General features: G+C 42.9%; 1 protein-coding gene across 5 annotated transcripts in view; it reads right to left on the bottom strand.

Moving 5' to 3' along the window:
• ETV6 (ETS variant transcription factor 6) overlaps window positions 1-13288 on the bottom strand; it is a 139942-nt gene that overhangs the window by 17117 nt on the left and 109537 nt on the right. For all 5 annotated transcript variants that reach the window (XM_080392426.1, XM_080392429.1, XM_080392425.1 and 2 more), the window contains 2 exons: window positions 13086-13220; window positions 8237-8779 (listed from right to left, as the gene is read on the bottom strand). In XM_080392426.1, coding sequence (XP_080248552.1) covers window positions 8237-8779; window positions 13086-13220 — 678 coding nt within the window. The remainder of the gene's footprint in view (window positions 1-8236; window positions 8780-13085; window positions 13221-13288) is intronic.

Genomic DNA, 13288 nt, shown 5'->3' on the forward strand with positions numbered 1-13288 from the left:
TACAACAAAAGCTAAGCCTCTGCAGCTTAGTTTGCCAGCACTCATCCTCCCCAAAGGAGGATACAGCAATCATTTTCAGTTTAGAGAAGAATTCACCACAGTGAAGCTTGTGGTGATTTTGCTTTGGAAAGGGGAATAGTAATGAATGAAACAGTGATGCACATCACTGGAAGGATAGTATGCTTGAGGGCTGGTGCACACAGAGTACCTGACTGGTGAAGGCTCTTGCCAATATCAAGTGCCACAGCAGGTCTGTGGGACATTCCTGTCCACATAAGTGAATTTCTTTAAGAAGGTTTCTAATTACAAAGCAGTATCGTCATTCTGGAATAGTCACTCAACAACCACCAAATGACAATATAAGGGAATTAAGTTCAAGCCTTTTTACTACTAACACTCATGCTCACTGCCTTATGCATGTAGAGAATTCACAACCAACAACAACAAAAAAGACCAGACTGATTTGGGTTCAGGAATCTGAGATATTGCCCTAGTAGATGGCCACAGTTGGGCAGATTTTGTTTTTGCTTGGAGGATGTGACTGCAACATTGAAACAGAAGTGGCTGTATCACAGAAACATTATAACTAGCTTTAAATGCTGCAACAGACCAAAGCAGCAGCAGATAGCTCAGTGTAAATTATATACCCAGCCTCTCCAGTTTACAGCTAGCTTGGGATGCTGTCATGATGAGACATCCAGTGAAGAAAAACCCCATGGAAATACCAGGCTGACCAGTAATGCAAGATATTGGTTGCTCCAATTTTAAATTGGATAATACATTTTTTAACAAAGTGGAACATGTAAATGTAAGGCATTATAACATAACAAGAGGTGTTATTAGTCACTAAAATCTGGAAGTAAATTTAACCTACAATTTTGAGTGAGGGGCTGGTCAGATGGTGTCTACTGATACACTGTACTGCATTATTTTCTATGCAGTATAGCACTCTCTTTCCAACACCTTTCACCTTTGTGTGCCGGCCTTTCTTTAAATTTACCTTGCCTGTTTGGACAGTAAGCTCTTTGGGGCAGGGACTATAGCACAACAGAGCCTATAGATACTACTGTATTTCAAACACTAAAAATTAAATGGAACAGGAAGCTGCATCCCCTGCAACAGAATAGAACAGGACTATTTCAGTTGGAAGGGACCCACAACGATCACTAGTCCAACTGCCTGACCACTTCAGGGCTGACCAGAAGTTAAAGCATGTTATTAAGGGCATTTCCAAATGCCTGTTCTAGTGTTTGACCACCCTCTTGGTAAAGAATGCCTAGATGAAACCTTCCCTGGCGCAGCTTTGAACCATTCCCATGCACCTTGTCACTGGATCCCAGGGAGAAGAGATCAGCACCTCCCTCCCCACTCCCCCTGCACAGGAAGCTGTAGAGAGCAGTAAGGTCACCCCTCAGCCTCCTTTTCTCCAAACCAACCAAACCCAAGGTTCTTAACTGCTCCTCACAAGACATTCCTTCCAGCCCTTTCACCAGCTGTGTTGCCCTCCTCTGGATGCATTCAAGGACCTTCACATCCTTCTTAAACCATGAGGCCCAGAACTACACACAGTACTCAAGGCGAGGCCTTGCTGAACACAGCAGGATAATCACCTTTTTTGACCAGCTGGTTATGCTGGTTTGATGCCCCCCGGATGTGGTTTGCCCTCTTGGCTGCCAGGGCACACTGCTGGCTCACTCACGTTGAGCCTGTGTCAACCAGCACCCCCAGGTCCCCAGGTCCCTTTCTGCAGGGCTGCTCTCCAGCTACTCCTCTCCCAGCTTACATCTGTGCCCAGCATTACTCTGTCCTAGGTGCAGAATCCAGCATTTTGACTTGTTAAATTTCATTCCACTAATCATAGCCTAGTGCTCCAAACTATCTAGACCCCTCTGCAAGGCGTCTTGTCCCCAAAGACAGGCACCAGCATCTCCCAGTTTGGTATGATCAGCAAACTTGCTAATGGTGCATTCAACTCCTGCATCTAGATAGTTGGTAAGTGTATTGAACAGCACTGGCCCTAGAACTGAGCCCTGAGGAACACTGCTGGTGACCGGTCTCCAGCCAAATGTAGCCCCATTCACTACAACCCTTTGAGCTCTGCCCTTCAGCCAGTTCTTCAGCCAGCACACTGTGAACTTGCTCATCCCACAGCTGGACAACTTCTCCAGAGGGATGCTGTGAGGGACAGTATCAAAAACCTTACTAAAATCCACAAAAACTACATCCCCTGCCTTCCCTTCACCCACTAGGCAGGTGACCTTATCATAGAAGGATATCAAATTCATTAAACAGGACTTTCCTTTTGTGAACCCATGTTGACTGTGCTTGATGATTGCATTATTCTTTAAATGCCTTTCAATAGTACGCAGCATCATCTTCTCCATATCTTTTTCCAGCCCTTCTGTGAGGGCTAACAGTATCAGCTGCTGCAAAACTTTTAACTTCTAAGTTGTGCGCAGTTGTTAGTTTTTACTGCCTTTACTATATAGGCATAACTGTTCTTTGCGTCCTTTCCCATCCCTTCTCCCTCTCTCCCTCCCACCCAGCATATGCCATTGCATAGTAACTATGTCTGTTTTGTACAGAAAGGAAAATAAACTAATGTGGTATAACTGCACTTGCACATAGGATTTTGCTGGTGTATCAGTTAAAAAGGTCATCCTACACAGCCGTAAATGTCTCACTGACACATCTGGAGCAAACGTGGGTACTGGGGCTCTGGCACTAGCAGATAAATTGGGGAGATACTGCTGACCAAAGTGCTATGGTTTGAAGTTTGGTGTCTTGTGATGTTTAAGTTCTAAATGTCTGCTGTTACAAATATAATAGCTCAATCAGCTGAGTTTTTATCCTCCTTTCAAAGAAGCTTTCCAGCTCAACCCCGAAGTAAAGAAAAAGTATCGGTTGATTTGCACTTCTTTCAAGCATTCTGTGAAAAATTCACTTAGCTAATTCCTCCTGTCTTTTCCCTTCCCATGCAAGTTTATGAGAAGTGATTAAGTTTTTCAAACAAAGGGTGAAGAGAAACCCTGATCCTGTTCCTACTCCAACCTCTCTCCCCACACAAAACAACCCAACTCAGCTACTCTGGGTTGTCCTTAGAGAGCTCCCCATGCTCAGAATTAGCCCATAGCCTACATCCATCCCAAGTGCTCTTTTGTAGATTTCAGTAGCATGAGTCATTCATAGCTGATGCGCTCTTAGCAGAGGACTGCCTTTTCAGTTTTGGCCATCAGACTGTTTTTATTGAGAAGTCACTTGTTAAGTGTCTTGCTACAAATCTGCGGGGTTCATGCTATGCCCCTGTACCCTCTGGATGTGTGGCACACCGAGAGGCTGAGACAAGTCAGAAGCAAAGCTGGAGGTAGATCTCTGTCATGACTTTGGGAGGGTAGGAATCTTGCTTGTCCTCATTCCAACAGCAGACAATAGTTTTATGGGCCAAACTGATACAGTGGTAGACAACGTGCCTCTGAACAGTTTAAACATTACCTAGCTTTGCCTCAGACTTATGAAGGGGAAGAAACAAATCTGGCAGCTCATAAAGTCAGATACAGCCCAGTTGCTGAGGTAACCCAGCTGATAAGAACAGCGTACCAGTAGACAACAACAGGCACAAGACTCACCTGCCTTTAGATTTCGCCCCCACCAAATGCAGAGCAGAATCAAAAGCAATAGGCAGGGCGGAGCTCTGTGGAAGAATAGCAACACTCATCCTTTCAAGCTGCTTGTATGAATGGGTAGGTCTGCCCCAGACACGTACAGAGTGAACCTGGAGCTTAATGGGTTTTATTGGGTCTCAACTCCAACAGGACAGGGAGCCCCTGGGGGGAATCCAGCTGCACCTCCCACTGCTCTGCGACACTCTGCCTTTCACTCCCAGGCAGTCTTCTGGTTGGTATCTGTACTGGACAACGCTTGGGTAAAGGGGCAGTTTTATCTGTATCCCAAAGTTTCAGTGCCAGCATTTGCTGTGGATTAGTGATCAACCCTTTCAGTCTCAGAGAGCTACTACAGAAGAAGACACTGGGAGCTGGATATTCCAGGAACCTGCTCAGCAATCTACTTCCCCTCACGAGAAACATCCAGAATTGTACTAATGAGTTTTAAATGACTGAATCAAAAGTGAGGTAAATACCAGCATGTAATGAGATTAATTAATTTGGATGTTTCTAAGCCAACCTCTATGTGATAAAAGTTAGGACAAAACCAACCCTGTTGTAGTCCCGTAACTGCCTCTTGCAGGGATTCCTGTGTCTTCCTTTAGGCCACTGACAGGTTTCTGATGAGATCTAATATGTCAGTTCCCATTTTCCTGCATGCTAACAAGCTGCGGTGGACATGGATATCTGAAAAAAAGGACATTTTTGACACCTAAATAAAAGTTTGTGGTGAAAAACTGCCTTGGCTGAAGTCAACAGCAGAGCTTCCAAGGAAAGCTGTGGGGACAGAACTTCAGGATGGCTGCAGGGAGGGTTACTGGTGGCTGTGGTTCCACCAGGGCTGCAGTGCATGCCTCAACCATGACATGCTACAAATGCCCGCCAATGCAATAACCCCTGCCTCTCCTTGTACCCTGGGGAAGTACCTCTTACGAGATATCAAGGTCCTAAAATGTTTGATAACAAAACCCTCCCAGTCAGAGGTACGGGGGACTGGACTTTCCATTCTGCAGAGCTAACTTCAGGTGTCTCTCTTGATCAAAACTGCAACTGCATTAAAAAAAAAAAAAAAAAGAAAGAAAAAGTATATTTTTTCTCCCCACAGAGTGAAACCCTTGGAGGCTATCGGGGGGGAACAAAGATGGCCTATTTTAAAAATTCAGAGCTAAAAGTAAGCCAGATAGACTGCCTGTTTGCTACAGCCCAAGTCAGGAGCTGACTACCAACACTGTTACTGCTTTGAATTAGCAGTTCCAGAGGGGAAAATGGTCCATTACACCACTCTGCTCAACTCCCTGTCTCAGGTATTTTTAATATATTTTAAGTGCTGTCGGAGCTAGATGACTATTGATGCTTGAGTTAGCTTTACCCTTGCCTGGTGTACTTACAGGGCATGCAGGTCTGCCTTCGGATCATCCCAACATAATGACCTCTAGTTCTAACAAAGTTACAGAAGAGACTCGTGCATATTGTATTGAGAAGATAGCTAAACATATTTTTAAAAATCAGCTCTAGCCATTGCAGAATAATATATGGGACCTTAATGAGTAACATAAAGAGACTTTATGCCTCTTGATTTGCTAGAGAAGTGTAAAATGGCCTTAGAGGAAAAGAGTAAGACCTTCAACCTGAAATTCTTTGCTGTAAAAGGGAAAGTGCTTTACCAGTAAAATTAATATTTTGTGAAATGATATTACACAAAAAGGTAGGAAAGATTAGTCAGCCGGTGAGTACAGGTCATTATTTTGTCTGACAGGAAGTCCAGAGCTCTATTGATCCACCTCCTGAAAACAAAGTGTTTGTGGATAGCAGCAACATCGCTGCAGAAACATTGTTTTCTTTCCCAGCACCAAGTAATTGCATGCTGCATTTAAAAGCAGACTCTATCTACAAGTAAACAGGTTTATGAGGCTGTAAGGTATCTGAAGTCCAGGAAGAACTCCTCTTACAATTTAAAATATCTGAGCTGGGAATAGAACATGTTTTGGAGCTCAGCCCAATGTTTTAGTCAGCAGCCCATGGGGCTTCCCTGGTAGCTGGCTCCTGAACACTATCTCCCCTGAAAATCACCTGCATGCAAATGGTTAAGCCAGTAGAAAGTCAAGGCTCTCTTCTCACCAGTGTAAACAGGTAAGTACTTAGCTCTGGCACTGGGCTATTGGTAAATCTTTTCATTACTCAACTCGTCAGCCTTCCTCATCCATAAAATGGAAATAATGCCAGTGATCTGTAAAAATATTTTTTTAACAATAAATCTGTACTGATGTATATTTGCAGTTCAAGAACCAAGTGTTGTAATTTTCATAGTCTCTTTCAAATTAAAGTGGCAAGCCATGGTTGGACAAAAGCCTCCATGTTAACTATAGTACTGTCAGTGAAGACAAGAACACTCAGGTGGAAAACAGATTTATGCTGACATAAGAAAGAGATGGTCTTAAAATGAAATCACTTAATGGCAACAGCTCTAAATCGAAGACTGTGAGATGGGTGGGAAGCAGGTAGAAAGGTACGTACTTTCTCTCTAGGGGGTCTAAGTATGCTGCCATTGAATTCAATAGCACTGATGAAGTTGACTTCAGGCATGAGTCATGGACTGTCTACATTTTTGGTAGTAATCTGGGTTTTGTCACGTTTAAATTGGCTGTGAGCTCTTTATCGGGTCCAGCTACAGTTCAGGAGCCACTACAACCAACCAGAATAGCACTAGTTTATGCCTGTACAGCAAGTGAGGCTTGTTGGCATTTACAATTAAAGGACATGGGGCACTGATGGAAGTACACTGGCAAACTTATCAGTAGAAATTAAGATGCTAGCAACCACCAACTATGTAATCCCCTGACCTTTTGCCATAGAGCACTGCCCTGATCTGAACTGAATTCTTAAGTACACTTCAGGTCTTTTTGGCATGAAATAATTCACCAGCTCCTGAAGACATGCCGATGGCTCTAAGCAAAGCCACCAGAGTGCAAGTGAAAGTGGCTAAGCGTGGAAATACAGCCTTGTGTGTAACAGTTTAAACTCCTACACATATTTGCTGGGGTGGGGGGCAGGGAGGGGAGCGAGTGGCTGCATGGTACTTAGTTGTCAGCTGGGGTTAAACCACAAGATAGGCCCAAATATCCATGGGCTTGGGCTCTGTTGCCATGCAAACAACATAGGGATGGAAAAGACGTGAGAGTACCGATTACAGGGCTGATGTCACTGGGCCCAGTGCACAACATGCAGAAACCAAAGATTCCCAATTATGTAAGAAAACTCCTGGGTTTAAAATAAAAAACTGTACCACCACCTGCTCCCCATATTTTTTCTTATATTCTTTTCAGTCTTTATGCTTAGAGAATGTTTCCTTCTGAAAAAAAAAAATAAATTAACAACCCCCCCGATCCCCAATAGTACTTTATGGAAAAGAAATCTCCCAGTGATGCAACCATGATAAAACATTAAGTGTATTTCTTAATTCGCTCAGAATAGTGTGGGTAATAAAAATCAAAAGGAAAGAGACAAATGTCGGCCAGAAAAAAATGTCAAAAGATTAATTTCTGTAACCCATCTCTCTATTACATGAATGGATCATGACCCTCATGCTCAATGATTGACTAGACAGTGATATATGTACCTTTTGAATTTAAATGGTTAAGTCTTAAGAAAACAGTAAATCCTCCTCATTAAAGCTGAGGCAGCACTTCATCTGTAATAAATTTAAGGCATATAAGGACAGAAAAGAATAAAATGTACCTCTGTGGACATGTTATACCCCACAGGAGCTGAGTATCATGTCAGCTTGCTGCTCATATAAATGCATGGAATGTTTTTGGGTGTGGTGTATATTAACAACTTTCAAAAGAAATTGGTTACTGGGGCATTTAGATATTTCTGAAGTGGCTGGATTCCCCTTCCTACTCTCCCTATCTATTTAGAGTTCCCTTTTAAGTACAAAAAACACTTCTGTAACCTCAGCTTCCTGATTCAGCTGTTGTGATGTTGTCAGTTACTTACGATATCAAAAGTGAGACAATGCCTGTGGTTTGCGTGGGACAAAAGCAACCTTGTTTCCGTAAAAAGGGACAATCCTAGTGTAAGAAGCAGAGGAAAGCCCACGAAGTAGGGCTCCAAGGTGATAATTCATCAGTCTTGCCATCTCCATAATAGCAGTTTGACACTGCATTATCTCAAAGGCCACTAACAGAGGGTTTCTTCCTTTCCACGGAACTGGACACTAATGTGAATGCATCTCTTGGAAAATTACCTCTTTGCAGGACAAGGCTTTGGAGATAGGTATCTTGGGAAACAAATGGATTGCTAATGAGTGAGAGGCAGTGACTGTCAGAACATAAATGTTTCAATACCAATTACGCATTCTGTGGTCACAAGCAAGTCACTCTGCACCTTTGCTTACCTGCCATGAAACTGGTTTAATCACATTTAACTGTCTAAACCACAGACGTGGTGAAACTTGCAGAATGCCCGTAAACTCTTGCGAGTAGCAAAAGGAAATGAGAAGCTCTTAACATACAGCAAGGTTAGTTATGAATGAAGAGCATCAACTTTGGTGTAGCCTAGAGAATGTCACCTACCTGCTATTCTTCCAATTGGCATCGCATGGTCCTCAGGAGAGGATACGGACACCATGATGTGGTTCATATAAGCTAACTCTTCTCGGTGGGACAGGTTGATTGGCTTTACCTCCCTGTGCAGCCCATCCTCAGACAACCTTGGTGGTTTGAAATCCGAGTGCCTGGGGTTCAGTATCAAAGGATGCATGATAGGGCTGGGCATCAGCTGGATGACCCTGGTGTTTTCCTGGCGAGGGCTGGAGGGCTTCTGAAGCACCTCAGAAGGAGGTGGGTAGTGGTTGTTTTCTATCGGGGACACTGAGAGAGGGTAGGACTCCTGGTGGTTATTCTCTTGCTGATGCCTTGTCCCCGGCACCCTGTCAGTTGGGGAGAGGTGACGGATAGTGTTGTCCATAGGGGACTTCAGTGGCCGCTGATCGGGATCTGGTGATGGACGGTGGTTGTTGGTGATGGGTGATCTAGAACGATGCAACAGTTCAATGGTTGGGGGGTTGTGGTGGACTGTTTCTGTGGATGGTCTTGAAGGTCTCTGGACAAAGCTATCTGTGGAGAAAAAAAAAAAGAAAAATACAGACTGTCGATATTGTGATCATGATGTGAGGATCTAACTGTCAGACTGCTAGCTGGGCTTATTGGGTACTGCTGTCAGCTTGGAAATGTTTTTATTTGTGTGACCTACAGATGCCAGAAAAACGCCATGTAAATGCAGATAGTGATTACTACACAGAATTAAATCAGTACCATGAAAACAATCTCCCTCCACCACCACGTAACAGTAGTTCCTGGGGAAATGTGTTAAAAGAGAAATCCCATTTTGAGAAGCTGACTGGGAACACACGTGAAGAAAGTAAGATCTGATTCAGCTGTACTAACTGTGTTCCTGTGCAAATGCTTTGAAACTTATCTTGTGCCATTCATGTCTCTGCATGTGGTTCCTATTATCGTACCAAGATGAGCACTGTAAGGTAGACAGACAGCAGAGATAGAAAGGGAAAATGTGTCCAGGAAAATACTGGGTAGTAAGTTTTAGATGGTAGAGGCTTGGGTCAAGGTAGAGGATACCTTTCTCTGAAATATGGACTGGGTTATCTGAAAAAAACCCACTGGTAGGAAGCTCTTTGTGAAACACTAGCTAAAGTTTATCCATCTTCATAAGGGTATTTTCACCTTGTTTTATTTCATCTGTGCTGTCTACTGATGGGTTGTCCCATGTAAGCACTTATTTCAGCAGGAGGGTTTCTAGCATCACTTTTGCATGAGCATACTTCCCCAGTTGTGATCCTTAACAGTAGGGGGGAGATAAATCGCAGCTCCAGGTCAGTGTCTTTAGGTACTAACAATCCTCTCACAAAATGAAATGCTTGACACGAACAGTGCAAACTTTCAGCTTCGCTAAGGCCATCAATTTTGACTTGGGAAATTACTGACAAAGAGGAAAATACCACCAGAGTGCAATGACTAACAGGTTTTTATCTGAAAAACAAAGATCAAATTTCAGTGCTGTTTGTTGAAAGTCTTGGATGATAAGAGGAGGAAACTGCTGGGTACATGTCAACAGCTGAAACAAGTAGCTGCGTATTTGTGGCTGCCTGTTTGCTCACTCCATTTGCTCTGATCCTCTTTAACGATTCTCTTGCACTCTTGTCAAGGCAGTGGTATTTGTTGAGGACCCTGTCAAGGTGAAGACCCAGGGGCTCCTGCTGCCCTGGAACCCAAGCAGGCATCAGGAGAAGGACCAGCACTTACCCAGGGAAAGGCCTGAACAAGAAAAGCTCTAGTCCTGAGAAAATGTAGTGCCAGGCAATGACATAGCACCAACTCTTTTGCCTAATCAATGGGCTGTTCATCTATACAAGGACACTAAAATCTACTGGAAAACCTGAAATTTTAGTCAGAAACTACATGGCTCCAGAATACACAGTTTCACACAACTGTGATCCCAGACAAGAAAAATGCATTTGTGGAGCTGTTTAGATACTCACAATGAAACAGCTGGAGGACATGAAATTACAGAGCTATATATTGTTCTTGTTTAAGCCCAAACAGCTTTAAATACAATGTGGCCAGCTAATGTGCGATAGCCCAAATGATGTGAAGGTCAAAGACCAAATAACTTACAACTGGACCTACCTCTGTGGACGTCTTTTCTTAAAGTCACCTTTCTTTGCCACAATAGAAAGAAAACCAAACACCCAGTTTTACTCAGCATCCTATCTTCTACAGACCTCCCCCCCGCCCCCCCATCACCGTACATTCAAATGCACTGCACTCATTCCTGGCCTATAAATACAGACCAGAATATTGTATTGTTTGTCTTAGTTATTTAAAGTGTGAGGCTGTGAGGAGCAGCAATCTTGAAAGCAGAAAGGAATGCCTTGCTGTGCTTTCCACCAAGCTCTCTGAGAGCATTAGTTGGCTCTGACAAGATCCAAACAGAAGCAGACCTATCTACCTGTTCTCAAACCACAGTGATCCTGAACCAGGACAGGGTGGAAAGAAGGTAGGGACCAAGGAACTCTTTAAAAAGCAGCAAGAAGAAAAACCACAAATGGATACACAGTACTGTTCACTTTCCTCTAAGATCTTTCTCTTTAAATACTGAACTAAAGAATCCCCTCAAGGCTGAAATTGTCATTTACCATAAAACGATTCAAACTCAGCTCCAAGCAGTTCCACTGCCATGAATGACCCTGAACAGAGTAATATACTCATCATATCCATTCCTTGGCACATCTGATGACTATAAGTTGAGCACATATGGTATATCACTTCCTGCAGGAATAGATTCACTCATCAGTCTGGCTCTTTGTTCCGAGTGACCAACACTCTTTTCTTGAAGGGAAAACTGTGAAAGGAAATTCAGGTGCCAGGAAAATCGCTGACCTATGTGATCCATATAGTGATGGGTGGGGCTGCACTCGCTCTGGGAGTGAGCAATTGCTGGCGTAACAATCCCAAAGATTGGCACTCTGCTTACCCACAAAAGAAGTGCAGGGAACAACAGTGTAAGCTTCCTGTATGGCATCCCATCAAATGACTCAGTGCTGAGTCAGAAGGACCACTGGAGATGTAGGTAATTCTCTCTCCATTGCTCATCCCTTTACAGAGACAGAGACCGATGCCCACAGGGCAGATTCCAAGCCAATTTCAATGCACTTCAGAGGTATTCTGAACCACTATCAACTGATTTCACTCAAACCCATTTTGCTTAAGCTAGTAAAAAGCCACTGATGTAAATGTTGGTCTCATCTGGTTCTGGATTAACTCACTTTGTCATTATAAAGAAAAGTTTTAAGTAATAGCACAGAGTTCTCTAAGCAAGAACAATGGCACTATCAGCAGCCAGAGTGAGGAAGAAATCAAAGCTGTTTCTTAATCATCCTGTGTTCTGACAGAAGTTGGACTAGATTGAAAAGGACTTATGTTTTCAGATATGCACATGAAAGGCCAAGTCAACATCCCTGTGAAATCCTCTCGAGTGGAGGTTGCTCCATATTTTTCATGTAGGGGTGTCTGAGAGGATAGCCAGTATTTCTGTTTGAAATTTAGAAAGGGCACACTTCTGGGTGAATGCCAATCTTCAGGAAAAAATGGAGATTTTAATAATGGACTCTTTAAAGCGCTTAGCCTAATACACTGGGCAACCACCTCTTGCACAACTCTGCCAATTCAACCTCATCCTGACCTGTAGCACCCTCTTCTAATCTGAAATATTTACACAGCTGTGTGGAAATGCTTTGGAGTGTCCTTATCCTACCTGCTGCTGTCCTACTCTTGGCTTAGTCTCAAGAGTTTTGCTGGTGCCATTTGATTCTGGCTTGCTCAGGCTGGTCACAGGCAACTTGTACAGGTCTGACAGTACCCCTGAATCTTCTTTTGCAACACCATGATGAACCTTGAAATACTTTGTGCATCTTTTCTCCAGTTAGCTGAGCCTAGGGCAATGTCCTAACTCTCTTCTCTTGTCTTCTGTTTACTTAAAAAGGGAATAACACGACTTTCTCCTATATTTTTTTTTTAATTGAGAAAGTGAATTTTGCCTAATCATTTCATGCAGAGGACCTTTTAAAAGGCTTAGGCTTTATTTTTTTCTGTTATTGGAGAAAACCAAAAAGTACTTTAGTGTGTATATTTTTAAAGAAAATAAACCCTCAATTTTCCATTGAAGGAGGTAGACTTACATTTCAATCTTTATTAATAATGACTAGAAGAAGCCCAAATCTGCAGTCCCACAAACATAGCTATTTTTTCTTCACCAGCTCTGACAGGTATGGTATGTGTGGACACTACTAGAACGCTAAGCAAGTAATTCTGTTAGTAAAAATGAGAGAAAACCTGCAGAAGAAACTTTCTTTCAACATGAATTGTTCAATCAGCTCAAAACCTAAGCAACGTGATATGCTTAGTGCTAGGAACTCTGGCATGATGCAGTGACAGATTGTCAGTTGAACTGACTTTGAGTTAGATGTTCCTCTCTGAGGCTGCTTACTCCCTTGCTCTGCAAACAATTGTATCTAGTTGCATCTCCAGGACACTACAAGTCCATGAAACATCTTTGTCTACGTAATTAGAAGTGATGAAAAATGAATCAACAGGGTCAATAAAACTTTCCGGTATTTTTTTAATCTGCATCTGGCATAACTTTGGGAACAGGGCAAAATAATAGCAGATAAATAGAGAATGCACAGTTGACTCCCTAGACCAGTTGGCTGTTCTAAAGCTATGGAGACAAAGGGAGGAGAGTAGCTTTACTTATGTAACTTTGGAGCCAGAAAATGACATAATTCCTCACAGCCTTACCCTACTCGCCTCTATAATGGCAGCTCCCACAAGAATGAGACAGAGTTACCTTCATCATGATTCTGGTGTAATATGACCTCTGGCTGAGCATGGATAGAGTTCCCAGAGTGGAAGAAAGGTGTGAAGAGCATACGAGTTTTCCTTTGCTTCAGGATATGCTGAAGGAGTTCATACAAAACATCACCTGAAAGACAAACAGCAGGAAAAAGGAAATGAAAACCTACATATTGCTGAGAAGACTCATTTAGCCAT

Source organism: Falco punctatus (assembly GCF_963210335.1).
Source record: "Falco punctatus genome assembly, chromosome: 6".
Classification (NCBI taxonomy): Eukaryota; Metazoa; Chordata; class Aves; order Falconiformes; family Falconidae; genus Falco; species Falco punctatus.